This window comes from Gossypium arboreum, chromosome 3 (assembly GCF_025698485.1).
Source record: "Gossypium arboreum isolate Shixiya-1 chromosome 3, ASM2569848v2, whole genome shotgun sequence".
Taxonomy (NCBI): Eukaryota; Viridiplantae; Streptophyta; class Magnoliopsida; order Malvales; family Malvaceae; genus Gossypium; species Gossypium arboreum.
This window is the reverse complement of record NC_069072.1, coordinates 136,311,904-136,338,883: the sequence shown is the minus strand read 5'-3', so window position 1 is coordinate 136,338,883 and position 26,980 is coordinate 136,311,904. Positions and strand designations below refer to the sequence as shown.

General features: G+C 35.2%; 3 protein-coding genes across 3 annotated transcripts; all 3 read left to right on the top strand.

Annotated features, from left to right (window-relative positions):
• The first annotated feature begins 4,191 nt into the window (after nt 1–4,191).
• Nucleotides 4,192–5,814, top strand: LOC108475201 (uncharacterized). Its single transcript, XM_017777186.1, has 2 exons — nt 4,192–4,998; nt 5,350–5,814. Exons 1-2 carry the CDS (start codon nt 4,192–4,194, stop codon nt 5,812–5,814), a joined length of 1,272 nt encoding a protein of 423 aa, XP_017632675.1.
• A 7,265-nt stretch (nt 5,815–13,079) lies between these two features.
• LOC108475670 (cytochrome P450 CYP749A22-like) lies at nt 13,080–15,242 on the top strand. Its single transcript, XM_017777656.2, has 5 exons — nt 13,080–13,397; nt 13,492–13,715; nt 13,798–14,030; nt 14,168–14,546; nt 14,622–15,242. Exons 1-5 carry the CDS (start codon nt 13,136–13,138, stop codon nt 15,060–15,062), a joined length of 1,539 nt encoding a protein of 512 aa, XP_017633145.2. The 5' UTR covers nt 13,080–13,135; the 3' UTR covers nt 15,063–15,242.
• A 2,099-nt stretch (nt 15,243–17,341) lies between these two features.
• On the top strand, nt 17,342–19,411 carry LOC108475747 (cytochrome P450 CYP749A22-like). Its single transcript, XM_017777735.2, has 5 exons — nt 17,342–17,748; nt 17,832–18,055; nt 18,139–18,371; nt 18,479–18,857; nt 19,016–19,411. The coding sequence occupies exons 3-5, from the start codon at nt 18,142–18,144 to the stop codon at nt 19,409–19,411; spliced, it is 1,005 nt and encodes a 334-aa protein (XP_017633224.1). The 5' UTR covers nt 17,342–17,748; nt 17,832–18,055; nt 18,139–18,141.
• Nucleotides 19,412–26,980: the final 7,569 nt, after the last annotated feature.

Below are 26,980 nucleotides of genomic sequence, written 5' to 3'. Positions count from 1 at the left end.
GTTGACCACCATCGGGACCTACAAGAAGAAAGAGACAGAAACAACAAAAAAAAATACAAAAATGAATATTATGCAATAGATTTGGCTATAAAAGCCATAATAACCACATGTATCATTTTACAGAGAGCAATCGAAATAGAATACGAAAAAAAAAACAGATTCAAAAAGGTAGTCTATTTACTTGATATTTATTTTCTTTTCAAAAAAATATAAAAGAAATACAATAAAAATAGAAAGTTTAAAGTTCTTACCGATATCATTGTGTCACCGTCGTAGGTGGGCAAGGTCATTGTCCCCGAGGAAAGAAGACCTCTTTTGAAAGGCCCTTGGATTCCTCTGGATTTGCCTGGGCTTCGTTGGAGGAGAGGGTGTGAGTGGTACACATTCAAAAAGAGCGGCCAAAAGTTGTTTCTTTTTGGATTTTTTTTTTAAAAATAGAAGGCATCGCCTTCAGATATAGGTTTTGGGAACCAAAGAGGCTAAAAAAGTAATTTTTTTTACAACTCCGACCATCGGAGGTGATGGTCGTCGTCGCCGATGACCGGTGGCCACGAGGAAGCGTCGACAGCCCTGTGGCCGAACATCGAGAATTTTTGAAAGAAAAAAAAGGGCTCAAAGTTTTTTTTCTAAAAAAACTAAATCTGAAATGAATTTTTTAAAAAAAATTTGACTTATATAGGCGTTACCAAACGACGTCATTTTGGCCAGGTTTCAGAGGTCCCAAAATGGCATTGTTTCAGACCTGACCCGCCGACCCGAACCGGGTCCCCTAGGATCCGTGTGTTTTCGTGGAAATGGTCTATTTATGGCTCTGGTCCTTCCGCCTTTAAGTTTTTTTAATCTAGTCCTAATTTCATTATTTTTTTCTTTTTAGAAATTATGCCATTCAATTTAGATTCGTTTTTAGTTTGGTTCTCAGACTACTGACCCTTCAGGGAATGACCGTGTACTATTTTGGATTAATTGTTCTCGGAGTCTCTAAACTTTTGTATCGCATTTTAGTTTAATCCTTTATATCTTTTTTTAATTTAGACATTAGATTTTGTTAGACTTTCAATTTAGTCATTTATTTCCCTTTCTTTTTTAATTTGCAATTTATAATTTAAGTTTTGCTTAAATTTCAATTTACTCCCTCATTTGGTTAATTTTGCCTCTTTATTTACTATATCATTTATTTTAACACTTAAAATTTATGTTATTTACATTTCCTTTTATTTATACATTTCATTTTTATTTTACCCTTGTTATTATTGTTATAATTATTTTATTTATTCATATTATTATTATGATAATAATTATGATATGATTATTGCTATTATTGTTAATAATCGATATTCTTATTACTATTATAGTTGCATTATTATCGTTATTTATCAACATGGTATTTATTTATTTATTTACTTATTATCCTAATATCATCATTTCATTTTTACCCACAATGACTATTTTATTTTATTTGCTATCACCATTCCATGTGTCATATTACAACATATTTATCCGTTTTTTTAATAAACTAAATGTATATCGTTTTAAAAGTTACGTTCACTTTACATAACGCCTAGGAAATAATTAAAATCAAGACAATGTTCATTATTTTTGGAATTTGGAGAGTCGTGCTCCTAACTTAATGAGTATGGCCTCTTTCTAAAACCGAAGTAATCGAATATCCTATTTAAAAATAAAAAACGAGATTTAAGTAATGATCAGATGGCGATTATTCTTATTTTCGAGGATTCAAAGCATTGTGTCCTAACTTACAGCGCATGATCTTTTCTTCTCAATTAACTTGAAATAAGGCCTTTTCATAAAATTTAATTTAGTTAAGCGATATTTTAATTAAAAAAACATCATGCAAAGAGGGATCGTATTTTAATTTCTCTTCGAATTTTCAACTTCCGACATTAAAGCATCAAGTAATCAACTAGTTACCAATTTTGGGCATTATGAGGGTGCCAATCCTTCCTCATACGTAACCGACTCCTGAACCTATTTTCTAGATTTGCAAGACTAGATATTACAGTTTAGTAAATCTAACATTTTATTAAAATGACAGAGTCTTGAGGTGATCCGATCACACCTAAATAAAAAAGGATTGGTGGCGACTCCATTTTTGTTTTTTTTAGAATAAAAAGTCGATTTCCAAAAAAGTTTCGACAATTAGCATTTCCTTAGAGTTCTAAAACATTAATTACATTTTCTTCTTCAAATGATAAAGAAAAAGTTACTCAAACCAAAAGAGTGAGCAAAGCAACTATAATTTACAAATTGTTGGAATGAAGAGAATGGTAAATATCATAAATTATGAAAGAAGGATATGGCTAATTATATTAATTAGAGATAGATAAATTTTATTAATTATTAATTCATTGTTAATATTCCCCTGTATGTAGTTCCCAAACATAGAGATTCCCTCCATATATCGTTCATATGCTGCAATTGGACAAAGATTAAAGGCCATTTTTAATTGAAACTCGACGAGTAATATATGAAGTAATTGTATTTTGATCATGTTTATCTCAATCCTCCTAATTAGTTGTAAGGCGTAATAGACATTGATGCTTTAACTTATAATAATATGTCTGACATTCCAAGGAACCAAAAGGAAAGACGACAGTAATATCACATTAAACTATCACTTAAGTCCTTGTTCAATATGGAAATCACAATACAAATATTAAAGGAACATCTGGAGTCAGTGTTAAGAGAAGAAAAATTGAGTGGTTTTGATGGAGCTTGTAATTATTGTCTTATGTTCTTTGTTACTCATATCTTTAATCAAGTTCCTTTATGATTATTTGTGGGTGCCTCTTAGCATACAGCATATGCTGAATTCTCAGGGAATCAAAGGACCTCCTTACAGATTCATCCATGGCAACAACAAGGAAATTATCAAAATGAGAAAGGAAGCTATGAGCAAACCTAAAGCCTTGACTCATGATATATTTCCCAAAACGCAGCTACATATGTACTCCTGGATCAAAAAATATGGTAAGATGGATGCATGTTTTTCACTATGATATATAAACTTGTAGTTTTAAGTAAGAAAAAGGATTGACCCTTTTGTCTTTTATATGATTAGGGAAGAATTTTGTTTATTGGAACGGTATTCGAGCTGAAGTGGTGATTTCAGAGCCTGAACTAGTCAAAGAGGTTCTAAAAAATAGTGAAAATGTATTTCCAAAAGCAAAGCCATCAATTTATGTTAGCAAGCTACTGGGGAACGGGCTTGCGACAATCGATGGTGAAAAATGGGTGAAGCATCAGAAGTTGACGAATTACGTTTTTCATGGGGAAAGCTTAAAGGTAAAGTCTTAAAATATATTAGTATATATAATAGAATTATCCATGTAGAATGAAAATATTTTGGCAAATTTTATGTTGTTGCTTACATATTCGGGGAATGTTTGGGTAGAACATGACACTGGCAGCAATTGCTAGCGTTGAAACAATGCTAAAAAGGTGGAAATGAATGTTGAAGCTGATCTCCATGCAGCTGGTATGAAGCAAGTGTAGCTGGAAGGTGGCCATGCAAGCTCGTGACAAGCATGCAGCAACTTTGGTTTCTTGTTGCTGTTAGATTTGAACTAATGTTTTGTTATTTTGTAATCTAGTTTGTTTCCTCAACTTAGTTGGTGATATTTTGATGTAATCCATTGATTGATTGACTGAAATTTCAGCAATACAACTTGGACAATTAACTTAGCTATTTTCAATGTAATAGAGTGGGGTTAGGTATATGATTTGGTAGTAATTTTAACTTGTACACTTCATCTTTAGTTTTTTATATGTAATGGCATTATGCTGATGAATATATATGAAAACACATCATTTTCATCAATACTCTCATCTATGTCCTTTGTTTCTTCTTCTTCTTTTGCTCGATTTCTTCTTGTTTCTTCAGCAAGGCACGAGACTTGCTGCTGAAGGTAAAGCTAGACCAGTTGCTTGCACGCTCTTTAACACCAATAATTGGTATCAGAGCCTTTGTCTTAGAAGACCTGTGGTGTATAAATCATAACTCAAATGGCTTCTTCAAGTTTTTCTCCTGCAGCTCCACCAGTGTTTAATGGTGAAGGCTTCCATATTTGGCTGGTCAAAATGAAAACATACCTTCAGGTGTTTGACCTTTGGGAAGTGGTGAACTCGGATGCTGAGCCTATTCCACTGAGGGCCAATCCCACTGTGGCTTAGATGAGGCAACATGCAGATGAGAGGACCAAGAGGCACAAGGCCATGTCCCGTATTCAGAACTGTGTTTTTGATATGATCTTCACCAGGATCATGACATGTGAGACCCCGATGCAGGCTTGGAACAAGCTGAAGGAGGAGTTCCAGGGCACTGAGAGGACTAGGCAGCAGCAGCTTCTAAATTTGAGAAGGGATTTCGAGAATTTGAAAATGAAAGAAGAGGAAACTGTCAAGCAATACTCTGACAGGATAATGGCTGTGGTAAACAGTATAAGGCTCCTTGGTGAGCAGTTTGATGAAGCAATGATAGTTGAGAAGGTTCTCTCTATTTTACCAGAGAGATATGAAGCAAAGATATCCTCCTTAGAGGACTTGAGGGACTTGGCAAGGATCTCCCTGACTGAGCTTATAAATGCTCTCTATGCTCAAGAGCAAAGAAGAGCCAGCAGGATAGAGGAGCATCAGGAGAGTGCATTTCAGGCCAAAGTCAAGCCTAAATCGAGTAATACTGCCTACAAAGGCAAGAAAAATTGGAAGGATAAGTCCAAAACAGATGCTCCAAGAAAATGGGATAGACCGTGCAGGCATTGCAAGAAGCCTGGTCATTTAGAGGCAAAATACTGGTTCAAACCAGATGCCATATGTCAACATTGCAAGAAAAGAGGCCATGTTGAAAAGGTCTGCAAAGAAAAAGACAGACCTGGGCAGAATCAACCACAACACAAGGGTGCTGAGGCTCGTGTAACTGAACAAGGCAGTAGTAGTGAAGAACAAGTGTTTGCAGTATCATGTTTAGTTGAAAAAGGGAAGGTTACAAAAGGGTAGCTCCTTGACAGTGGCTGCACCAACCACATGTCACTAGATGCATCTATCTTCAAATCTCTAGACAGAAGCTGTAAGACTAGAGTAAAAATTGGAAATAGACACTGTATTCAGGCAGAGGGCAAAGGTAATGTGATGATATGCACTCCATCAGGTAACAAACTCATCTCAGATGTATTGCTTGTACCTGAAATCGATAGAAATTTTTTGAGCATAGCTCAACTGCTCGAAAGAGGATATACAGTGCTCTTTAAAGGAAATGAGTGCCAGATCAGTGACCAAAAAGGGTCCATACTCATGACAGTAGCCATGACTGACAAGAGTTTTGTTATGGACTAGAACAAGGGTCTAGATAGTGTCTATGCTACTTCCATAGAAGAATCCAAGCTTTGGCATCAAAGGCTTGGTCATGCCAACTTTAAATCAATGGCTCGAATGATCAGCAAGGATATGGCAGAAAATTTCATCAAATTAGTCCAAAATGAAGATGTTTGTGAAGTTTGTCAGTTGGTAAAGCAAGCCAAGCTTCCATTTCCTACAAGCACAGCTTGGAGAGCCTTAGAGAAGCTTCAATTAGTGCACACAGATGTGTGTGGTCCCATGAAGACCGAGTCACTCAATGGCAACAGGTACTTCATTCTTTTCATTGATGATAGTACTAGATACTACTGGATTTGCTTCTTAAAGAACAAGTCTGAAGTAGTTCAAGCCTTCCTGAAGTTCAAAACAGCAGCTGAGACAGAGACTGGCTGTATACTAAAGTCAATAAGATCAGACAATGGGACTAAATATACTTCAGCTTAGTTCCAAGACATTTGTGCAAGAGCTGGCATCAAACATCTACTAACAAATGTGTATACACCTCAACAAAATGGGGTAAGTGAAAGAAAAATAGAAGCCTACTAGACATGGCTAGATGCATGATATTTGAGAAGAATTTGCCCAAAAACTTGTGGGCTGAGGCAGTTGACACTGCTGTTTATGTTCAAAACAGACTTCCAACCAAAGCCTTAGAGCAAAAGACTCCATTTGAGGCCTGGTTTGGATTTAAGCCATCACTGGCTCACTTAAGAATCTTTGGTTGTTTATGCTTTTCACAAATACCAGCTGTTAAAAGATGTAAGTTAGAAAAAAGAGTACAAGCAGGCATCTTGGTTGGTTATAGCTCAGAGAAAAAGGGCTATAGGATTTTGAATCCTTCAACGAACAAGGTATTTGCAAGTAGAGATGTTGTGTTCAATAAAAGAGCAAGCTGGAATTGGGACAAGAATGAACCTGAGGCTGTCTCTGAAGAACTTGTGTTTGATCAGACTGAGCCAGAACAAGATGATCCAGATGTGGACTGATGATGTACCAATCAGAGGTACCCGATTATTGGCTGAAATCTATGAGAGGGCACATGTAGCCTTAGTAGAGCCAACCTGTTTTGAAGAGGCTGCAATGCATGAAGGATGGAAACAGGCAATGGAAAATGAAATTACCATGATCGAGAAGAACCAAACTTGGAAGCTGGTTGAGAAGCCTGCTAATAGGAAGATTATTGGAGTAAAATGGGTCTACAAGGCAAAGCAGAATGTTGATGGAAGTTTGAATAAACTGAAGGCTAGGCTGGTGGTAAAAGGATTCAGTAAAAAATATGGACTGGATTACTTTGAAACATATACTCCTGTTGCCAGACTAGATACGATCAGGTTGATTGTTGGGTTTGCAGCTCAAATGAACTGGAATATACATCAACTTGATGTAAAATCAGCTTTTCTAAATGGAATCCTTGAAGAAGAGATTTATGTCGAACAACCAAAGGGATTCAAAGTACCAGGCAGGGAAGACTTGGTTTACAGACTAAGAAAGGCCTTATATGGCCTAAAACAAGCACCCAGAGCATGGTATGCTCGAATTGACTCTTATCTGCTCAGTTTAAAGTTTGAAAGAAGTGCTAGTGAGCCAACATTGTATGTCAAGAAAAACAAAACTGAAACTCAGCTTGTGGTGTCATTGTATGTTGATGACTTATTGGTGACAGGAGGAGATGAAGTAGATTTGGCAGATTTCAAAACAAAGATGAAGCAGATGTTCGAAATGACTGACCTAGGACTAATGACATACTTCCTAGGAATGGAAGTAAGTCAGAAACAAGGAAGAATCTTCTTGAATAAAAAATTATTTACCTTGAAAGTGTTGAAAAAGTTTTCAATGCTGAATTGCAAGCCAACTCCTACACCTATTGTAGCTGGGTTAAAACTATCGAGCCAAGAGGGTCATGAAGAAGGTTGTGAAACTACCTATAGAAGCTTGATTGGTTGTCTCTTATACTTGACTGTAACGAGACCAGACATCATGTTTGCAGTAAGCTTACTTTCTAGATTCATGCACTGCTGCAATGTACAACATTTTCAAGCTGTAAAACGAGTACTGAGATACATTAAAGGTACTCTAAGCCATGGTCTCTTATTTAGCAAGGCTGAAGAACTGAAATTGAAAGGTTATACAGATAGTGATTGGACTGGTTTCAAAGACGATATGAAAAGTACGCCGGGGTATGCCTTCACATTGGGGTCAGCAATAGTTTGTTGGAGTTCGAAAAAACAGTCTTTGGTGGCTCAATCGACAGCTGAGGCTGAATACATAGCTGCTGCTAGTGCAGTAAATCAAGCCATCTGGCTGAGGAAAATCTTAGCAGATTTGAACCTATCTCAAGAAGAAGCAACAGAGATACTTTGTGACAACAAGTCTGCTATTGCAATTGCAAAGAACCCTGTTTTCCATGGCAGAACTAAGAACTTTGACATAAAGTTGCATGTGATAAGGGAGATGGAGCAAGCTTGTGAAATAAAGCTGGTTCATTGCAATTCGGAGGATCAAATCATTGATATTCTGACCAAGGGTCTTTGTGCATCAAGATTTAACAAGCTAAGAAGACTTATGGGAGTTTGCAGCATGGAGCTCAAGGAGGAATGTTGAAGCTGATCTCCATGCAGCTGGTATAAAGCAAGTGCAGTTGGAAGGTGGCCATGCAAGCTCATGACAAGCATGCAGCAACTTTGGTTTCTTGTTGCTGTTAGATTTGAACTAATATTTTGTTATTTTGTAATCTAGTTTGTTTCCTCAACTTAGTTGGTGATATTTTGATGTAATCCATTGATTGATTGACTGAAATTTCAGCAATACAACTTGGACAATTAACTTAGCTATTTTCAATGTAATAAAGTGGGGTTAGGTATATGATTTGGTAGTAATTTTGGCTTGTACACTTCATCTTTAGTTTTTTATATGTAATGGCATTATGCTGATGAATATATATGAAAACACATCATTTTCATCAATACTCTCATCTATTTCCTTTGCTTCTTCTTCTTCTTTTGCTCGATTTCTTCTTACTTCTTCAGTAAGACACGAGACTTGTTGCTGAAGGTAAAGCTGGACCAGTTGCTTGCACGCTTTTTAACACCAACAAAAGACCAAGGCAAGGAGATTGAAGTGTATCAAGAATTTAGATTATTGACTTCAGAAGTGATATCCAGAACAACTTTTGGTAGCAATTACTTGGAAGGGGAGAAGATTTTTTCCATGTTGAACAAGTTATCAATAATTATGGGCCGAAATCTTTTTAATACTAAAATTCCTTTGATCAGGTATTTTCCCCCCTAAGCTTAATTAATCCCAAATTTTGCCTTGATTTGAACTCGCTTTTGAATGCAAATTTTAGATTTTCATTCCCCATGGATTTGGTTTTCTTCTTATATATGGCTGACCTTGGTTTGCTTTTACAACAAGTTATGGAAACCTCCTGATTTGCTAGAGTCTGAAGAACTTGCAAAAGAAATAAAAGATTGTGTGTTTAAGATTGTCAAGAAAAGAGAAGATAAAGCTGTAAATGGAGAAGCTGATAGCTTCAACAATAATTTTCTAGGATTACTTATAAATGCCTATCATGATTCGGATGAAAATAACAGACTTTCATTGGAAGACTTGGTAGGTGAGTGCAAAACATTTTACTGGACCGGACATGACACTGTAAATGTCTTGCTTGCTTGGACTCTTTTGCTTTTAGTAATCCATGGAGATTGGCAAGAGAAAGTAAGAAGAGAGGTGATTGACATATTTGGTAACCAAAATCCACATTTTGAAGGCATTGCAAAACTCAAAACTGTAAGCAAACTGTCAACCATTCCAATTCTCATTCGCAAAGGCTTTTCAGTCACGTCATGTTTATCGCAATTGCCAACCTAACAAATATTATTGTGTTGTGAATATTATTTAAATCATGGTCTATACTACTATGCATTTAGTACATTATGTTCTTTAAAGTAATATGCTGTATTCTACAGATGACCATGATCATATATGAAACTCTAAGATTGTATGGTGCTACAAATGGCCTGCCAAGAAAAGTTGCAAGAGAAGTTCAGGTGGGAAAGTTAGTCTTGCTTGCTAATATAGATCTTCTTATTGCAATGGCTACACTTCACCATGACCCTCAACTATGGGGAGATGATGTGCATCTTTTCAAACCAAAGAGATTTGCAGAAGGGATTGCCAAAACTACTAATTACAATGCAGCTGCATTTTTCCCCGTTGGACTGGGACCTCGATTTTGTGTTGGTATGACCTTTGCAACCACAGAAACGAAGATTGCTCTCTCCATGATTCTACAACGCTATACCATTACCCTCTCCCCCGCCTATGTACACTCACCAATACCTATTTTAACCCTTCATCCAGAACATGGTATTCAAGTGATACTTGAGTCACTGCATAATGATACTTAAAAGTACACAATTGCTAAGAAATTGAAGTTTAACTTAGTTGATCTGTGTATTCACCTTTAAGAGATCATGAGGTATAATATGTCCTAAGGTTCTAGCATTTGCAACCCATTAATTATTCCCAAGCTCTTCCCTCCTTTATGCAAAAGGAAATGGATGCCAATGCTACTCACCAATATGGTAAAACATGCAATCAACAAACAAAGAATGCAGTTTCTAGTATTGTTGTTTACTAGTAATGTCTTGTGTAAAAGATTTCATGCAAGAACTTAATAAGATTATCCTCTTATTGCTCTAATAAAATATTATGGGTGCCGAATTTAATAAAAATAAGTGTCTGATTCAAAAAAAAAAATTGTAGACGGCAATGAACATGGTCAAATCCAGGGTTAAAGTCAAAATTTTTTTTAGGAGGCGAAATTAAATTGTAATTTTTACGATAGTAAAAATACAATTTCACCATTTTAATAGCCTCTATCTTTATAATTTTTAAGGATTAAATCAAATTTTTATTATTTTTAGGGGGGCCAAAGTGTAATTTTATCTTTATTAATTTAAAATTTTAAAAATTTAATTTAAAGGACATAAATGAAAAAATTTCATTTTAAGGGGCCAGAGCCCTACCAGCCCCTAGTTTCACCCCTGGTCAATTTCATAGGAATTGGTAAAAAAACATTTTTTTCAATAAAACAAAGTAAAAAAAAAAGAGATTTTGAAGTTAAATTCAAAATTAAAAGTTAGATTATCAAAAGCGAAATTAGAAATGAAGTTTCAAAATCAATATAATGAAAATTTAGTCAAAGGCAAAATACCACTTTTGATTCATGAGTCTAATAATTGATGTAAAGATAAAATTTAATATTTTTTGATAAATTAGTATTAAAACTAATCTTTTCTTACCTTATTGGTAATCAAGATGAATACTATTGATTCCTTTATTGACAAATAATCCTATAATGCATTTCAAAAGATTAATTTATTAGTAGCATTAAAAACTAAAGAGATTCACTTTTAGTCAGCAAACACACAAATTAGGTTCATTTAGATTAGATTATATATCTGGATAACAATAAATTTCATATTTCAACACCCACACACAACTATGCTATTCATCAGAAGGACAAGAACAAAATAAACAATTATGTTCTAATTGACAATAAATATTTTAGGCTATCAAATGCGAGATCTATGTTTAACAAAACGTTAAAAATCTCTTACACTAGAAAAGGAGTTTAGCAGCTCATGTCGAGAGGAAAACACAAAAATGTACGAAAATAAAAACATGAAAATGATCTCTCAAGTCCAGCCAAAGTATCCTATTTATAAGTTTTTAAATGACCTAATTGAGGTTTCAATTCATGCTTGGACGCCAAGTATTCAAAACATTGAAAAAAAAAAAAGACTAGAAAGGCTCAAAAATGGCCAAGGCATCTAGCACCGCACACTGCAGCGGACCTTGTTATTCTATCTACAGTCACACCTACATTGACTTTGCCCAGCTCTCTTCTATGGCAAAGCACCACCGTATAAGGGATACAACAAACCTTCTTAATTTTTACTAATATATCAAACAAAATCAATATTTATTTATTATCAAACAAAATTTTTATTAATATAATAAATGGTTTTATAATATAAATTCAATATTACATTTTCAGTTTATTAAACAAATGAGATAAAATATTTTTATTATTATTTATGTGTTAATTAAATTAAATTCATTAGAGATAAAATTATGGGTTAACAAAACTTAATACGATTTGAAAAATATATTTTTAATTTCGAGTTAATCAATATTTTTATTCAACTGGAACAACTGATTTGATTTTTAAATTTGAGTCGAGTTAAATTCTACAAATCGAATCATTCGAATAACTCAAGTAACATATTGATATAAACATCCTTTAGGTCCTTATAATTTTAAAATGAATAAATTGGTCCCTCTAACAAATTACAAAATAAATTTCTTATTTTCATAATTTTATAAAAAATGTAAAAATAAAAAAAGTATATTAAAATTCTTTAAAAACATAAAATAGTATAAAATGTTAAATTATATTTTTATTTTTTCAAAATGATAAAATTGAGACTTTAAACAACTAAATTATCAAATCAAGTTTATCATACTAATTTTTTTTTTTGGCATTAGTTTACTTTAAAATAGTTTTCAAAATACATGAGGCATACATTTAGCTTTTGTATTTTGGAATTTAGTTATATTGACTACAAGATTTCAATATTATTGGTTTAAATTTTTTTAAATTTTAACTCAAATAAATTTATTCATCTCAACTCAAATTTCATTTCACTTGTCTTGATTTGAAAATTTAAATAAAGCTAAGAGGATAAAATATGACTCATTTTAACTTAAATAATTCAAAAAAATTCACTTGATTTAGTTTAATTCGATCGAATACTTACCCCTAGATAAAATAATCTTATTATAATCCTTATAAAAGAGGTTTTAAAAGGGTTTAATTTATTAACCTATCTCTTTTAATTAATTTAATTTAAAGTAAAAAAATCCATATGATGTATTTTTATTCCTCCAAAATTTTCTTCATCTACATATTAGACTTGAAGCACTAATTTATTATAGCTTATGAAACAAGTATAAACTCTAATAATAAAATTTAATAAAACATTATAGATTTATCACAGATAATATGGATGAAAAGATTTATATAATAAATATATTTATTAAGTGTTTCCACATAAAATTAATTGATGTTTTAGTTACAATTGTAAAGTTATTAATTTATATATATGGAAAATAAAATAAAAATAAAAATAAAATTTAATTTAAATATGTCTGGTTAATAGATGTCACTATAAAAACTTGATATAAGAATAGATAGATAAAAAACAAAACATAAATATAATACTAACAAATATTATATTGATGGATTAAAATATAATATATACACATTATTGTTAATATTCCCCCTTTGTACGTACTTCCCAAACATAAGGATTCCCTCCATAAATTGTTCATGTGCTGCAAAGGGACAAAAGATGAAGGCCATTATTAAATGGAAGAACGACGAGTAACATACGAAGTAATTTTGTTTTGATATTGATTATAACACTATAATAATCACTAAATTAAATGTTTATCTCAATCCTCCTTATTAGTTGTAAGGCGTAATAGACATTGATGTTTAATTTTAACTTAAAATAATATGTCTGACATATACTTCCAACTAATCTTCATGTCGTTCCAAGGATCCAAAAGGAAAGACGACAGTAATATCACATTAAATTATCATTTAAGTCCTTGTCCAATATGGAAATCACAATACAAATATTAAAGGAACATCTGGATTCAGTGTTAAGAGAAGAAAAATTGAGTGGCTTTGATGGAGCTTGTAATTCTTGTCCCATGTTCTTTATTCCTCATAGCTTTAATCAAGTTCCTTTATGATTACTTGTGGGTGCCTCTTAGTATACAGCATATGCTGAATTCTCAGGGAATCAAAGGACCTCCTTACAGATTCATCCATGGCAACAACAAGGAAATTATCAAAATGACAAAGGAAGCTATGAGCAAACCTAAGGCCTTGACGCATGATATGTTTATCAAATTGCAGCCACATACGCACTCCTGGATCAAAGAATATGGTAAGATAGATGCTTGTTTCTCACTATGCTGTTAATAACTTGTAGCTTTAAGTAAAAAAGGGTCAACCCTTTTTGTTTTTTTCTACGTGATTAGGGAAGAATTTTGTGTATTGGAACGGTGTTCGAGCTGAGCTGGTGATTTCAGAAGCTGAATTAGTCAAAGAGGTTATGAAAAATAGTTTAAATGTTTTTCCAAAAGCGAAGCCATCAGTTTATGTTAGCAACCTACTGGGAAATGGGCTTGTGATGATCGAAGGTGAAAAATGGGTGAAACATCGCAAGTTGACGAATCATGTTTTTCATGGGGAAAGTTTAAAGGTAAAGCCATCAATTTGGCATATCTTATATTGTTGGTTGAATCTTATGTTGTTGCTTACATATAGGGGTACTGTTTGGGCAGAACATGACACCAGCAGTAATTGCAAGTGTTGAAACAATGCTAGAGAAATGGAAAGGCAAAGAAGGCAAAGAGATTGAAGTCTATCAAGAATTTAGATTATTGACTTCAGAAGTGATATCCAGAACAGCTTTTGGTAGCAGCTACTTGGAAGGGGAGAAGATTTTTGCCATGTTGAACAAGTTATCAATAATTATGAGCCGAAATCTTTTTAGTACTAAAATTCCTTTGATCAGGTATGTTCCCTTTAAGCTAAATTAATCCCAAGTTTTGCCTCGATTTCAACTAGCTTTTGGATGCTAATTTTAGACTTTCATTCCCCATGGCTTTGGTTTTCTCCTTATGTATGGCTGACCTTGGTTTGCTTTTACAGCAAGTTATGGAAACCTGCTGATTTGCTGGAGTCTGAAAGACTTGCAAATGAAATACAAGATTGTGTGATGAAGATCGTTAAGAAAAGAGAAGATAGAGTTGTGAATGGAGAAGCTGATAGCTTTGGCAATGATTTTCTAGGATTACTTGTAAATGCCTATCATGATTTGGACGACGAAAATAGGCTTTCAATGGACGACTTGGTAGCTGAGTGCAAAACATTCTACGTTGCCGGACAAGAAACTGTTAATGGCTTGCTTGCATGGATAGTCTTACTTTTATCAATCCATGAAGATTGGCAAGAGAAAGCAAGAAGAGAGGTGATTGAGGTATTTGGTAACCAAAATCCAGATTCTGATGGCATTTCTAAACTCAAAATTGTAAGTAAGCTGTTAACAATTCCAAATTGTATGGTCATCTCTTAATTTAATCTGACATTTTCATGCTGCAAACAGATCACCATGATCATTTATGAAACTTTAAGATTGTATGGTCCAACAACTGGCCTGCCAAGAAGAGTTGCAAGAAAAGTTCAGGTGGGAAAGCTAGTTTTGCCAGCTAATATAAATCTTCTTATTGCAAAGGCTGCACTTCACCATGACCCTCAATTATGGGGAGATGATGTGCATCTTTTTAAACCGGAAAGATTCGCTGATGGGATTGCCAAAGCTACCAATTACAATGCTGCTGCATTTTTCCCCTTTGGATTGGGACCTCGATTTTGTGTTGGTATGACCTTTGCAACCACAGAAACCAAGATTGCACTCTCCATGATTCTACAACGCTACTCCGTTACCCTCTCCCCTGCCTATGTCCATTCACCAGTGCCTATTATCACCCTTAAACCAGAACATGGAATTCAAGTAATATTTGAATCACTGCATAATGGTGCTTAAAGTACACAGTTTCCAAGAACTCAGAGTTTAACTTAGTTGGTTCATGTAGATGGTTCATGTTCACCTTTAAGAGATGACATTTAATATGTCTAAGGTTCAAGCATTTGCAACCTGTTTATTATTCCCAAGCCCTTCCCTCTTTTATGGAAAATGAAATGCATGCAATCAATTAAAAGAGAATGTATGTTTATAGTATTATTGATCAATTTATAGTAGTTACTAGCTATGCCTTGCTTGGGTAAAAGCTTTCAAGTAATTTCTCCTTAAGGACTGTCCTATTTTGGTCACTCTAAAAATTTTTGTTCTCAATTTAATCATTTTAAATAAGATGATTGTGCAAATTAGTTACCGTTAAAATTTGCGTTTTCTTTTAACAGATTGCTGATGTAGCACATTAGTCCATTGAGTAATTGACACGTGACATTTTTTTTGTTGACTTTTGACTAAAGTTTAGGAACCTCCCTATAATTAGTCCAAAACTTTTCCCCTTAAACTTTAGTCAAAAGTTAACACAAAATGTCAAATGTCAATTATTTAATGGGCTAATGTACTATGTCAACAATCAGTTAAAAGAAAGAGAAAATTTTAACTACAATGACTAATTCGCATAATTATCTTATATAGAGTGACTAAATTGAAATAACCAAAATAGGACAAATCCTATTTTAAAGTCACATTGTAGTTTACCCTTTTTTCTATACGCCTTTTTCTACCAAATTTATTATTGAAAAATTTTAAATTCTATAGCATGGAAATAAAATTAAAAACTATGAAAACCAAACAAAAAAGAAAGTCAATTAAAATACTTTGGGAGGTTCAAACCTAAAATTATCATATGTTTAGGTATTGATTAAAAGGGTTAAAATAAAAATTGAAAAATTTTATATGTTACTAACTTGCTATTTGACCGAACGTTTAGGGCCCGGCCACTGCCAGTCCAGCCTCACTATATTCGGCTTCACCCATGTCCTATAGTGTATGACTATTTTCTTTTACATCAAGTTAATGACGTATATTTTATTAAATTTTATGATTAGCCTTGATTTGGTAATATCAAATAATTATAATATTAATTATATTAATTAAAATTTAATTAAAATATATTTAGAATTATTGCTTATATTTCTTTGTACATAGTTCCCAATCAAATTGTCGTTTACGTCCTGCCATTGGAGAAAGATTGAAGACCATTTTTCTTTATATTTCCTAACCTTTGAATCGAATTGATGACATGGTCAGTACATCGATTTCTAATCTGTTCGGTTCATCTTATTCAAATTAAATAAATTATTAAAAAGTTCATAAAATATTTAAAATAATAATTATAAAATCTAGTTCAACTGATTTTTTAATCTAATTCAATTGATTCACACTAATTTATAGATTAACCAATTTTTTCCTCTTTATGGATTAATTCCATAGTCCAACCAGTGTTTAAACAACATAGTTTGAAGGTTAATGTTTAACACATTGAGATTGTATTTTCACAATGATCTAATCACTTTATTAATCATCGATATAGCCATAGTTGAAATGATAAAGTTATTGCATGTTGGCACCAAAGATTCAAATTTGAATTATGTGTAAACTATTTTAGCAATGTTTTTGAATCGAATTGATGGAAATAGTGGTCGATACATCAATTTCCAATCAATTCGGCCCGTCTAATTCAAATTAAATAAATTATTAAAAAGTTCATAAAAAATTATAAAATTATAAAATCTAGTTTAACTAAATTTTTAGTCTAATTCAACTGACGCATACTGATTTATGGATCAACTAATTTTTTGCTCTCTCCGAATTAATTGCCTAATCTAACACATTTGGAATCTATCTCACTCCCAAATGTGGAATGATAAAAAAAAAAAAGCTTTAATTATCAGTTAATCACTTTATAATTACTGAGAAAAAGAATCATTACATATATAATTATTTTAATCGTCCTTTGTACCTGCTCATGGCCGCAGCGCAGCCCAATTCCAAAATAGTTTCAAGCCTAAGCCCGAATTTGGATCAAACCAATCACAGTCAAGATAAAAGGAATCTCTTACCCAAATCAGGCCTAATAAACATTGATGTTTCGGCTTATAATAATATATGTCTGACACATACTGCCTGGCTAATTTCGATGCTATTGGAGCGGTCAAAAAGGAAAAAGGCCACGCACCCATTTCCAGGAGTTGAATACTCATTGCTGATGCGTTCTTAACTTTTTATGTATGTTCCTTTTTAGGATTTGTATATGTAGACTAATACGATCCGAGTTAATTATTATGATGATAATTATCAATCTTTAAAAAAAAACCTCAAATTACAAATGACGATGGTGACATCAACTATCATTGAGAACTCAGAAAGTCAACTGTTACTGAGACTATAAGGAACATCTGAATTCAGAATTAAGAGAACCAAAATGAGTGCCTTGACAGATCTTGTGATTCTTGTCCCATTTTGTTTCTTCCTCGTAGCTTTAATCAAGTTCCTTTATGATTACTTGTGGGTACCTCTCCGTATACAGCATCTGCTGAATTCGCAGGGAATCAAAGGACCTCCTTACAAATTCATCCATGGCAACAACCATGACGTTACCAAAATGAAAAAGGAAGCATTAAGCAAGCCTCTGGGCTTGACAGATGATATATTTCCCAGGGTGCAGCCACATATTTACACTTGGACAACAGATATGGTAAGATCCATGCATGTTTTTCAGTATGGTTTTCAATCTTCTAGTTCTAAGAAATGATGGCCCCTTTTTCTATATTTGATTAGGGAGGAATTATCTTTATTGGAACGGTATTCGACCTGAACTGGTTATTTCAGAACCTGAACTAGTCAAAGAGGTTCTCAAAAATAGTGAAAATACATTTCCGAAAAAGAAGCCTTCGATCTTTTTTAGCAAGCTACTGGGGAACGGACTTGTGCTTCTTGAGGGTGAAAAATGGGTGAAGCATCGGAAGCTAGCCAATCATGTTTTCCATGGGGAAAGATTAAAGGTAAAGCATTTTAGGACAAAACACACAATTGTTAGCTAAATCTTATATGGTTGCTTAAATATTTTGGAGGATTGTTTGTGCAGAACATGACACCAGCGGTAATTGCCAGCGTTGAAACAATGTTAGAGAAGTGGAAAGGCCAAGAAGGCAAAGAGATTGAAGTGTTTCAAGAATTTAGATTGTTGACTTCAGAAGTGATATCCAGAACAGCTTTTGGTAGTAGTTACTTGGAAGGGGAGAAGATTTTTGCCATGTTGAAAGAGTTGTCTATAATTATGAGCCGAAATAATTTCAAGACTAGAATTCCTTTGATCAAGTATGTTCCAAGATTTTAACTAGTTTTTGAATGCAAATTTTAGGATGTTTATTCCTATGGGTTTAATTTTCTCCTTATATATGGTTGACATTGGTTTGCTTTTACAGCAAGTTATGGAAACCTGTAGATATGCTAAAGTCAGAAGAACTTGCAAAAGGAATACAAGATTGTGTGATGAAAATTGTTAAGAAACGAGAAGACAAAGTTGTGAATGGAGAAGCTGATAGCTTTGGCAATGACTTCCTAGGATTACTTGTAAATGCATATCATGATTCAAACGAAAATAACAGGCTTTCAGTGGAAGATTTGGTAGATGAGTGCAAAACATTCTACTTTGCCGGACAAGAAACTGTTAATTCCTTACTAGCATGGATAGTCTTGCTTTTAGCAACCCATGGAGATTGGCAGGATAAAGCTAGAAGAGAGGTGATTGACATATTCGGTAACCGAAATCCAGATTCCGAAGGCATTTCTAAACTCAAAACTGTAAGTAAATTGTCAAACATTCCAATATATTTTGTATCTCGATCTCAAAGTTGGTTTTCCAATCGCATCTTGTTTATCGCAATTGCAAATGTAACAAATATTATGTGTTTAGTACATATTATTTAATTTAATCTGACCTATTCCTGTTCTGCAAACAGATCACCGTGATTATTTATGAAACACTAAGATTGTATGGTCCATCAAATGGCTTGCAAAGGAGTGTTACAAGAGAAGTTCAGTTGGGAAAGCTAGTCTTGCCTGCTAATATAGATATTCTAGTTCAAAATATTGCACTTCACCATGACCCTCACCAGTGGGGAGATGACGTACATCTTTTTAAACCAGAGAGATTCGAAGAAGGGATTGCCAAAGCTACCAATTACAATGCGGCTGCATTTTTCCCCTTTGGATTGGGACCTCGATCTTGTGTTGGTATGTCCTTTGCAATCACAGAAACTAAGGTTGCACTCTCCATGATTCTACAACGCTACACCATTAACCTCTCCCCTGCCTATGTCCACTCACCAATGCCAATTCTTGCCATTCGACCATAACACGGAATTCAAGTAATACTTAAGTCACTGCATAACAATGCTTAAAATACACAGCAGCTAAGGGACTCGGGGTTTAACTCAGTTTGTTCATGTATTTACCTTTAGGAGTTAAAATTTAATATAAGTGGCATTTTTAACATTCCCAACCTCTTCCTATTCCTCTGCTATGCCCTATTCAACGCAGAAACACGGTAAAACATGCAAGCCATATATATATATATATGTGTGTGTGTGTGTGTGTGTGTGTGTGTGTGTGTGTGTGCATTTCAGTATTGTTGATCAATTTATAGTTTTTACTAGCTAAGCCTTATTTCATTTGAATTGCAGTATTAGCATCCTAAAGCCAAACCAAGCAATAGAATGAGAGGAGACCCATGTTTGCTGCTATTGTTTGGCTAATGCTCTTGGTCAAGCCTATCCTACAATGTATCGATGTTCAATACTTAGTTTAATTCTTGCTGCTATTGCTTGCTGGAAAGGCTTTAGGATGCTAATACTGCAATTCAAATGAAATAAGGCTTAGCTAGTAAAAACTATAAATTGATAAAAAAAACCCATAGATTCCACTCGATATCAAGCACCACCATGAATTAAACATGGGTATCCTCTCGATTCTAGGTTTAACGAACGACTCTGCCATGCCATTCTGTTGAGTTTTTCACACAGGAAGAGAAACAGATCTATTTTACCCGGATAAAATATGAACCTCTTGTTGAAACTGGAGCAACAAAGTAATAAACCCAGATAAAGTATGTGTTAAGTTTCAATCAAATGATCAATGAAACAAAACAAAGAAATTTTGTGTTTGAAAGCTCAAAAAACAGAAGCAAAAACGGATGAACAAATTGAGAGAACAAGTTGGCTATGCTTGTTACTTCAAAAGTTCAAAATTACATGTACATAAGTAGATGGATTACATTGGTAAAAAACAAAGCTTGCTTGTGCAAGTAAATAACCTGTTAAATCACCATAATGACTTCCTAAACAACTACTAAAACAGCTAAGTATCTAACTAAACTTTAGCAAATACAAAAGGTTACATTGAAACAACAAAAGTCAACTGTCACATGGACATGCCAATCGAATTACTCCTTGGACAATAGCATGCTTCAACTGTGATACTCAGTCACTTGTATGCTCATGCATAATTGCATGGTTGCATGCATGTTGCTGCTGTAGTTGCCACCTTTGAACACTTCTCCTTGGCTACAAGGCAGCAAACTCCAATCTATTTCCTTAAACATTCGAACCTTCCAGCAGCCAATGGTTTGGTCAGAACATCAGCAAGCTGATCCCTCGAATAACAATGTACCAAGCAGATTTCCTTACCAAGTTCAGCTCCTCTCACAAAGTGATACCTGATCTTGAAATGTTTTGTTTTGCCATGGAACACAGGGTTCTTGGCAATGGCAACAGCAGACTGGTTGTTAACCTTAATTTCAGTTGCGTCCATCTGTTTAGCATTTAAGTCATCCAATAACTTTCTAAGCCAAATGGCTTAGTTAACAGAGAGTAGCAATGCAATATACTCACCTCAGAGTGGATTGAGTTACTGTTTGTTGCTTCTTTGAACTCCAACTGAAAACACTTGAACCTAGACTAAAGAAGTAGCCTGATGTGCTCTTCATGTCATCAACTGAACCAGCCCAGTCATTATCTGAATAACCAACAAGTTTCAGCTTCTTTGACCTTCCAAACTTCACACCAAAATTCAAAGTCCTTTGACATATCTTAGGACCCTCTTGTCGCTTTAAAATGTGCTACATTGCAGCAGAATGCATGAACTCTTGAGAGTAAGCCGACAGCATATAGGATGTCTGGCCTTGTTGCTGTTAGGTAGAGCAAGCAACCAACCAAACTTCTGTACCCCATTTCATCAACTCGATCGTGCTCACTTGTGCTTGACAGCTTCTCTCCTAGTGTAACTGGTGTGCTAGCAGGTTTGCACTTTGGCATACAGAATTTGCTTAGAACTTTTAGTGCAAAGGCTTGCTGGCTTATAAAAATCCCTTGTTCTTCTTGATTTACCTCCATACCAAGGAAGTATGTCATCAAACCAAGATCAATCATCTCAAAAATGTCTTGCATTTGATTCTTAAAGTTTTCAATCAGTTCATCTTTGCTGCCAGTGATTAGCAGGTCATCAACATACAATGATACAATCAGCAGGGTCTCCTTTTCATCCTTCTTGACATAAAAAGTGGGCTCACTTATGCTTTTTGTGTACCCGAGCCCCAATTCTATCATACCAGGCTCTTGGAGCCTATTTCAGGCCATACAGGGCCTTTTTGAGCTTGAAGACCTTGTGTTCTTCACCTAGGACCTCAAATCCTTCAGGTTGCTCAATGAAGATTTTTTCCTTGAGAAGTCCATTTAGAAATGTTGATTTCATATCTAATTGGTGCACTTTCCACTATTTCTGAGCTGCTAAGGCAAATAGCAGCCTTATGGTATCCAACCTTGCAACAGGTGCAAATGTTTCAAAGAAATCGACCCCTTGCTGCTGACTGTAGCCCTTCACAACCAACCTGGCCTTGTGTTTGTTCAGAGACCCATATGAATTTGTCTTGGTCCTGAACACCCATTTAACACTAATGACTTTTCTATTTTCTGGCCTATTGACCAGCTCTCAAGTGTCATTCTTTTGAATCATCTTCAGTTCAGCCTCCATAGCCTCTTGCCAGCATTTCTCTTTTACAACTTTAGCATAGTAGGATGGCTCAACTATGGTCATGGCACACCTTTCATAGATATCTGCCAGAGTTCTAGTGCCTCGAATAGGTGCATCATCATAATCATCTACAGCTTCAGCTTCAATTTTAGTAGGCTGCAGGTCAGGACTATTCTGATCTTCTTCAAGTAGGCTTGCATTAGTTCCATCCCATTTCTAATACCCTTCTTCATTAAACTTTACATCTCTGCTCACAATGATCTTCTTGGTCAATGGATCAAAGATCCTATAGCATTTCTTCACACTGCTGTAGCCTACAAACACCCCTAGCATGGACCTTTTTTCAAGCTTAGTCCTTTTCTCTGCTGGAACCAGTGCATAGCACAAACAACCAAATACCGTCAAGTGTGACATTGTTGGTTTTTGTCTAAACCAAGCTTCAAAGGGTGTTTTTCCTTTCACTGCATTAGTTGGAAGTCTATTCAGCAAGTAAACTGAAGTGTTTACTGCCTTAGCCCAAAAATTGTTAGGCATTTTGGCCTCAAACAAAAGGCACCTGGCCATATCAAGAACTGTTCTGTTCTTCCTCTCACAGACACCATTTTGCTGTAGTGTGTAGATAGTTGTTAGCTGATAAAGAATTCCAGCATCATCACATATCTTTTGGAACCTTTGAGACACATACTCAGTCCCATTATCTAACCTGAAGCATTTCAGCTTACAGTTGGCTTGGTTTTCATCCAAAGCCTTGAATTTACAAAAGAAGTTAGCAACATCTGACTTTTTTTTTAAAAAAGTTACCCAACAGAACCTAGTGCAATCATTAATAAAGAGTGCAAAGTACCTGTTCCTATTTTTGGAAGTGGTCTTCATGGGTCCACAGATGTCTGTATGAACCAACTGGAGCCTCTCTTGAGCTCTCCATGCTTTGTTGGCAGGAAAGGCGCCTGTGCGCTTCCAAGTCGACAGACTTCACACACCTCCTTCTTTGGCTCAATGCAGGACATGTTTTCTACCAGGCTCATTTTGTGCAGTAGGCCAAGTGACTTGTAGTTCACATGGCCTAGCCTTCTATGCCACAAACTTAACTCATCAGCCTGAGCCACATGTGTCTTTGGCTCTAGTTGTTTACATCTAAAGTGAAACTTCGATCACTCATGGCTACTGTTGCTAACACTTGGTCGACAGCATCTTTGATCATACACACATTGCCTTAAAAAATGAGAGAGTAGCCCTTTTTCAGTAACTGACCAACACTTAGCAGATTTTGGTCAATGTCAGGTACATAGAGAACCTCAGAGATAGTTTTGTTTCCTGACTTTGTGCCTATCATAGCCTTGCCTTTGCCTTTGGCCTCTATGAGCTCACCATTCCCTATTCTGACTTTGGTCACAAATGTGGTGTCTAGCTCCTTGAACATGCTTCTGTTTGAAGCCATGTGATGAGTACACCCACTATCAATCAACCACATCTTGCTAACCTTGCTCGAGCTTGCAAAACAAGAAGCTGTGAAGACATGCTCTTCTTGTACTTCAACATCTTCAACAGTTTGAGCTTGATTCTGATGGTGTAGCTATGGTTTTGGTTTGTTTTTACACACCTTTTCAATGTGTCCAAGCTGTTTGCACCCTCTGCACTGAATGTCAGACTTGTACCAGCAGTATTTTTCAAGGTGATTGGTCTTCTTGCAATGAGTAGAAGGTGGAAACTTTTTTTTGGTGGCTTCTTTCTTGCCTTTGTCCTTCTTTTCTGTCCAAGGCTTCTTGCCTTTGAAGTTGGAGCTCGAGTTTGAGCCTTCTCTACCTCTAGCCTGAAAAGGTTCCCTCAGAATACTCCTCCATTCTGTTTGCTCTTCTTTGCTCTTGTGCATAGAGAGCATTTATCAAATCTGTCAATGGAATAGTTGATAGGTCCCTCGAGTCCTCCAGGGAAGAGATCTTTTATTCATACTTCTCTGGCAGCGTTGTTATGACTTTTTAAACTACCCATTGGTCACTAAAATCATCCCCAAGCAATCTTATGTTGTTGACAGTGGCCATTATCCTGTCAGCATACTGCTTGACAGTCTCTGACTCCTTTATCCTCAGATTCTCAAAGTCTCTTCTCAGGTTTATTAGTTGCTGTTGCCTAGTCTTCTCATATCCTTAAAACTCCTCCTTGAGTTTGTCTTATGCCTGCTTTGGACTGTCACAGGCCATTATTCTTATGAAGATCACATCTGAAACTCCACTTTGAAGGCATGACATGGCTTTGTACTTCTTTGCACAGTCTTCATTATACTGCCTAATCTGAGCAATGGTTGGGTTTGCTCTTAGGGGAGGTGGCTCAGTGTCATTTTGGACCACATTCCACAGGTCATGTGCCTGCAGGTATGTCCTCATTTTCACAGCCCAGATGTTGTAATTTTCACCAGCAAAAACAGGTGGTGGTGGTGGTGAGAAGCTCATACTTGCAGCAACTAAAAAACCGGCCAACAACAATAGCTCCTACTTCTTTCTTTCAAACACGAGTCAGCCACAAACTGTTCACAACTAAGGCCCTCAAAGACAATAGGCTCTTGATACCATTTGTTGAGTTTTTCACACAGGAAGAGAAACAGATCTATTTTACCGGATAAAATATGAACCTCTTGTTGAAACTGGAGCAACAAAGTAATAAACCCGGATAAAGTATGTGTTAAGTTTCAATCAAATGATCAATGAAACAAAGTAAAGAGATTTTGTGTTTGAAAGCTCAAAAAACAGAAGCAAAAACGGATGAACAAGTTGGCTATGCTTGTTACTTCAAAAGTTCAAAATTACATATACATAAGTAGATGGATTACATTGTTAAAAAACAAAGCTTGCTTGTGCAAGTAAATAACCTGTTAAATCACCATAATGACTTCCTAAACAGCTACTAAAACAGCTAAGTATCTAACTAAACTTTAGCAAAGAAAAAAGGTTACAATGAAACAACAAAAGTCAACTATCACATGGACATGCCAATCGAATTACTCCTTGGACAATAGCATGCTTCAGCTGTGATGCTCAGTCACTTGTATGCTCGTGCATAATTGCATGGTTGCATGCATGTTGCTGCTGTAGTTGCCACCTTTGAACACATTCCTTTCACAGTTTACATGATGAAAGAAAACCGAACCAATCTCAATCACAATTCAATGAATGTCAGAAAAATGCCCCAAAACTTCCATAGTTTATCGGATTTGTTTTATACACCAACAATCAGACCATTAACGTAACATCTTTTCGATTGGATTAAAAGAGCAAGAGTATGTTTAATTGCTGCAATTTCATCAACAATTGCTAGCACCGCTCCATTGTCTTACCTAAATTCTCTACGATCAATTATCTCGTTAAATTCTTTACTTCCGTCAATATTACCACTACAATCTATTCTTTCGCTTCTATCTTGAACTACATTAAAATCGCCCAGCACACTCAATTACCATTGTGAGAGCTTCTCAGGTCCAAGACCTTCGACCGTAGTACTTTTTGATCAATTACAGAACACGAAGTATATAAATTTTGGATCCAACACTCAAAGAATCAATATCCCAGACCACCAAGAAACCTCTTGAATGTCCAATTGTAGGGGAGAAAGAGAATCCAAAAATATCATAAGGCCACAAAGATCTAATCTTCTGATCCTTCACACTTACCATTTTAGTTTCGTAATGACAGTTCGTATCCAATTTGTTAAAAACTTCTGCTAGTCTCACCACATTGTACTTAACTTTAGTACCAATACGCCTGATATTCCAAGATAGGATCCATATTTGGATCAAAGGTAATAAAGCCATAAAAAACACAAGCAAACATAAACACAACCAAAGTTTAAAGAAAATAGAAACCGATAAAAATACCAACCAAAAACCTGCAACACACCAGACCTGCAGCATATTGAATCGACATTCTTAACCAAGTTTCTATCGTTGCATTCTAAAGCAATCAACTCGTCAATTATTACCTAGTCTTCACAATTCGCAGACAACCCCAAAAGCTTTCCCACATTCTAAGTTTTTATCGCAATTCGCAGACAACGACAATTTCCCCATCTAAAAGTTACCACATATGTCTTCACTTGGACTAGAAGTAGAGAACACCTTCTCCATAGCTCTCCCTGCATTATAGTCTACTAGGCAAGATTGGCCCACATCAGTATTCATCTCATTATTTGATCCATTCAACTTTGGGTCAGAAGGGAACCCATCTTGAATGTTCTCCCCATTTAAGTCAAAACGTTGTTTATCATAAATAGTAATTAACTTAGATAAATCTTCATTTCTAGAAAATTTTTACCCAGCTGCAGGGATTTAAATAGCGGTCTGATATCTCTATAGTGGCTGCTATATAGCTGTAGTGGCACCATTTGAAACTGCTACTGCCGAAACCGTTATTATGTTTTACAATAAATTGTGTGAATTTTTAAAAAAATTTACGACTGCGATACTTGCAGTGACCGCAATAGCATCCGTTGTGTATGGAAGTGCAACAAACGCGGCCGCGACCATAATTTAAATCATTGCCTAGCTGTACTAAAGCACCTCTAAGCATCCTCATACAAAGATCTTTCTTTGGTTTCTATACAGCCCGCATTTGACATCTCTAAGAACTGCTCATTGAATGCATATCCTCTTTCTCTCTCCCCTGTACTCTCGTCATTTAGAATATAAATCACTATCTTCTCATTGTCATAGTAATGATTAGGTAACTCATCAGAATCGATTTTGGTGAAGAAGGAAAATGGGTCGAAGCTATAACACAACCGACAACTCAAGGACATTACTAAATTCCATTACTATGATGTTGCAAAAATTTAGCATATTTAATAATACAATGAGATTTATAATATATATTTTCAATTTTTTTAATACTTATTTTGGTTGAAAGTTGGCA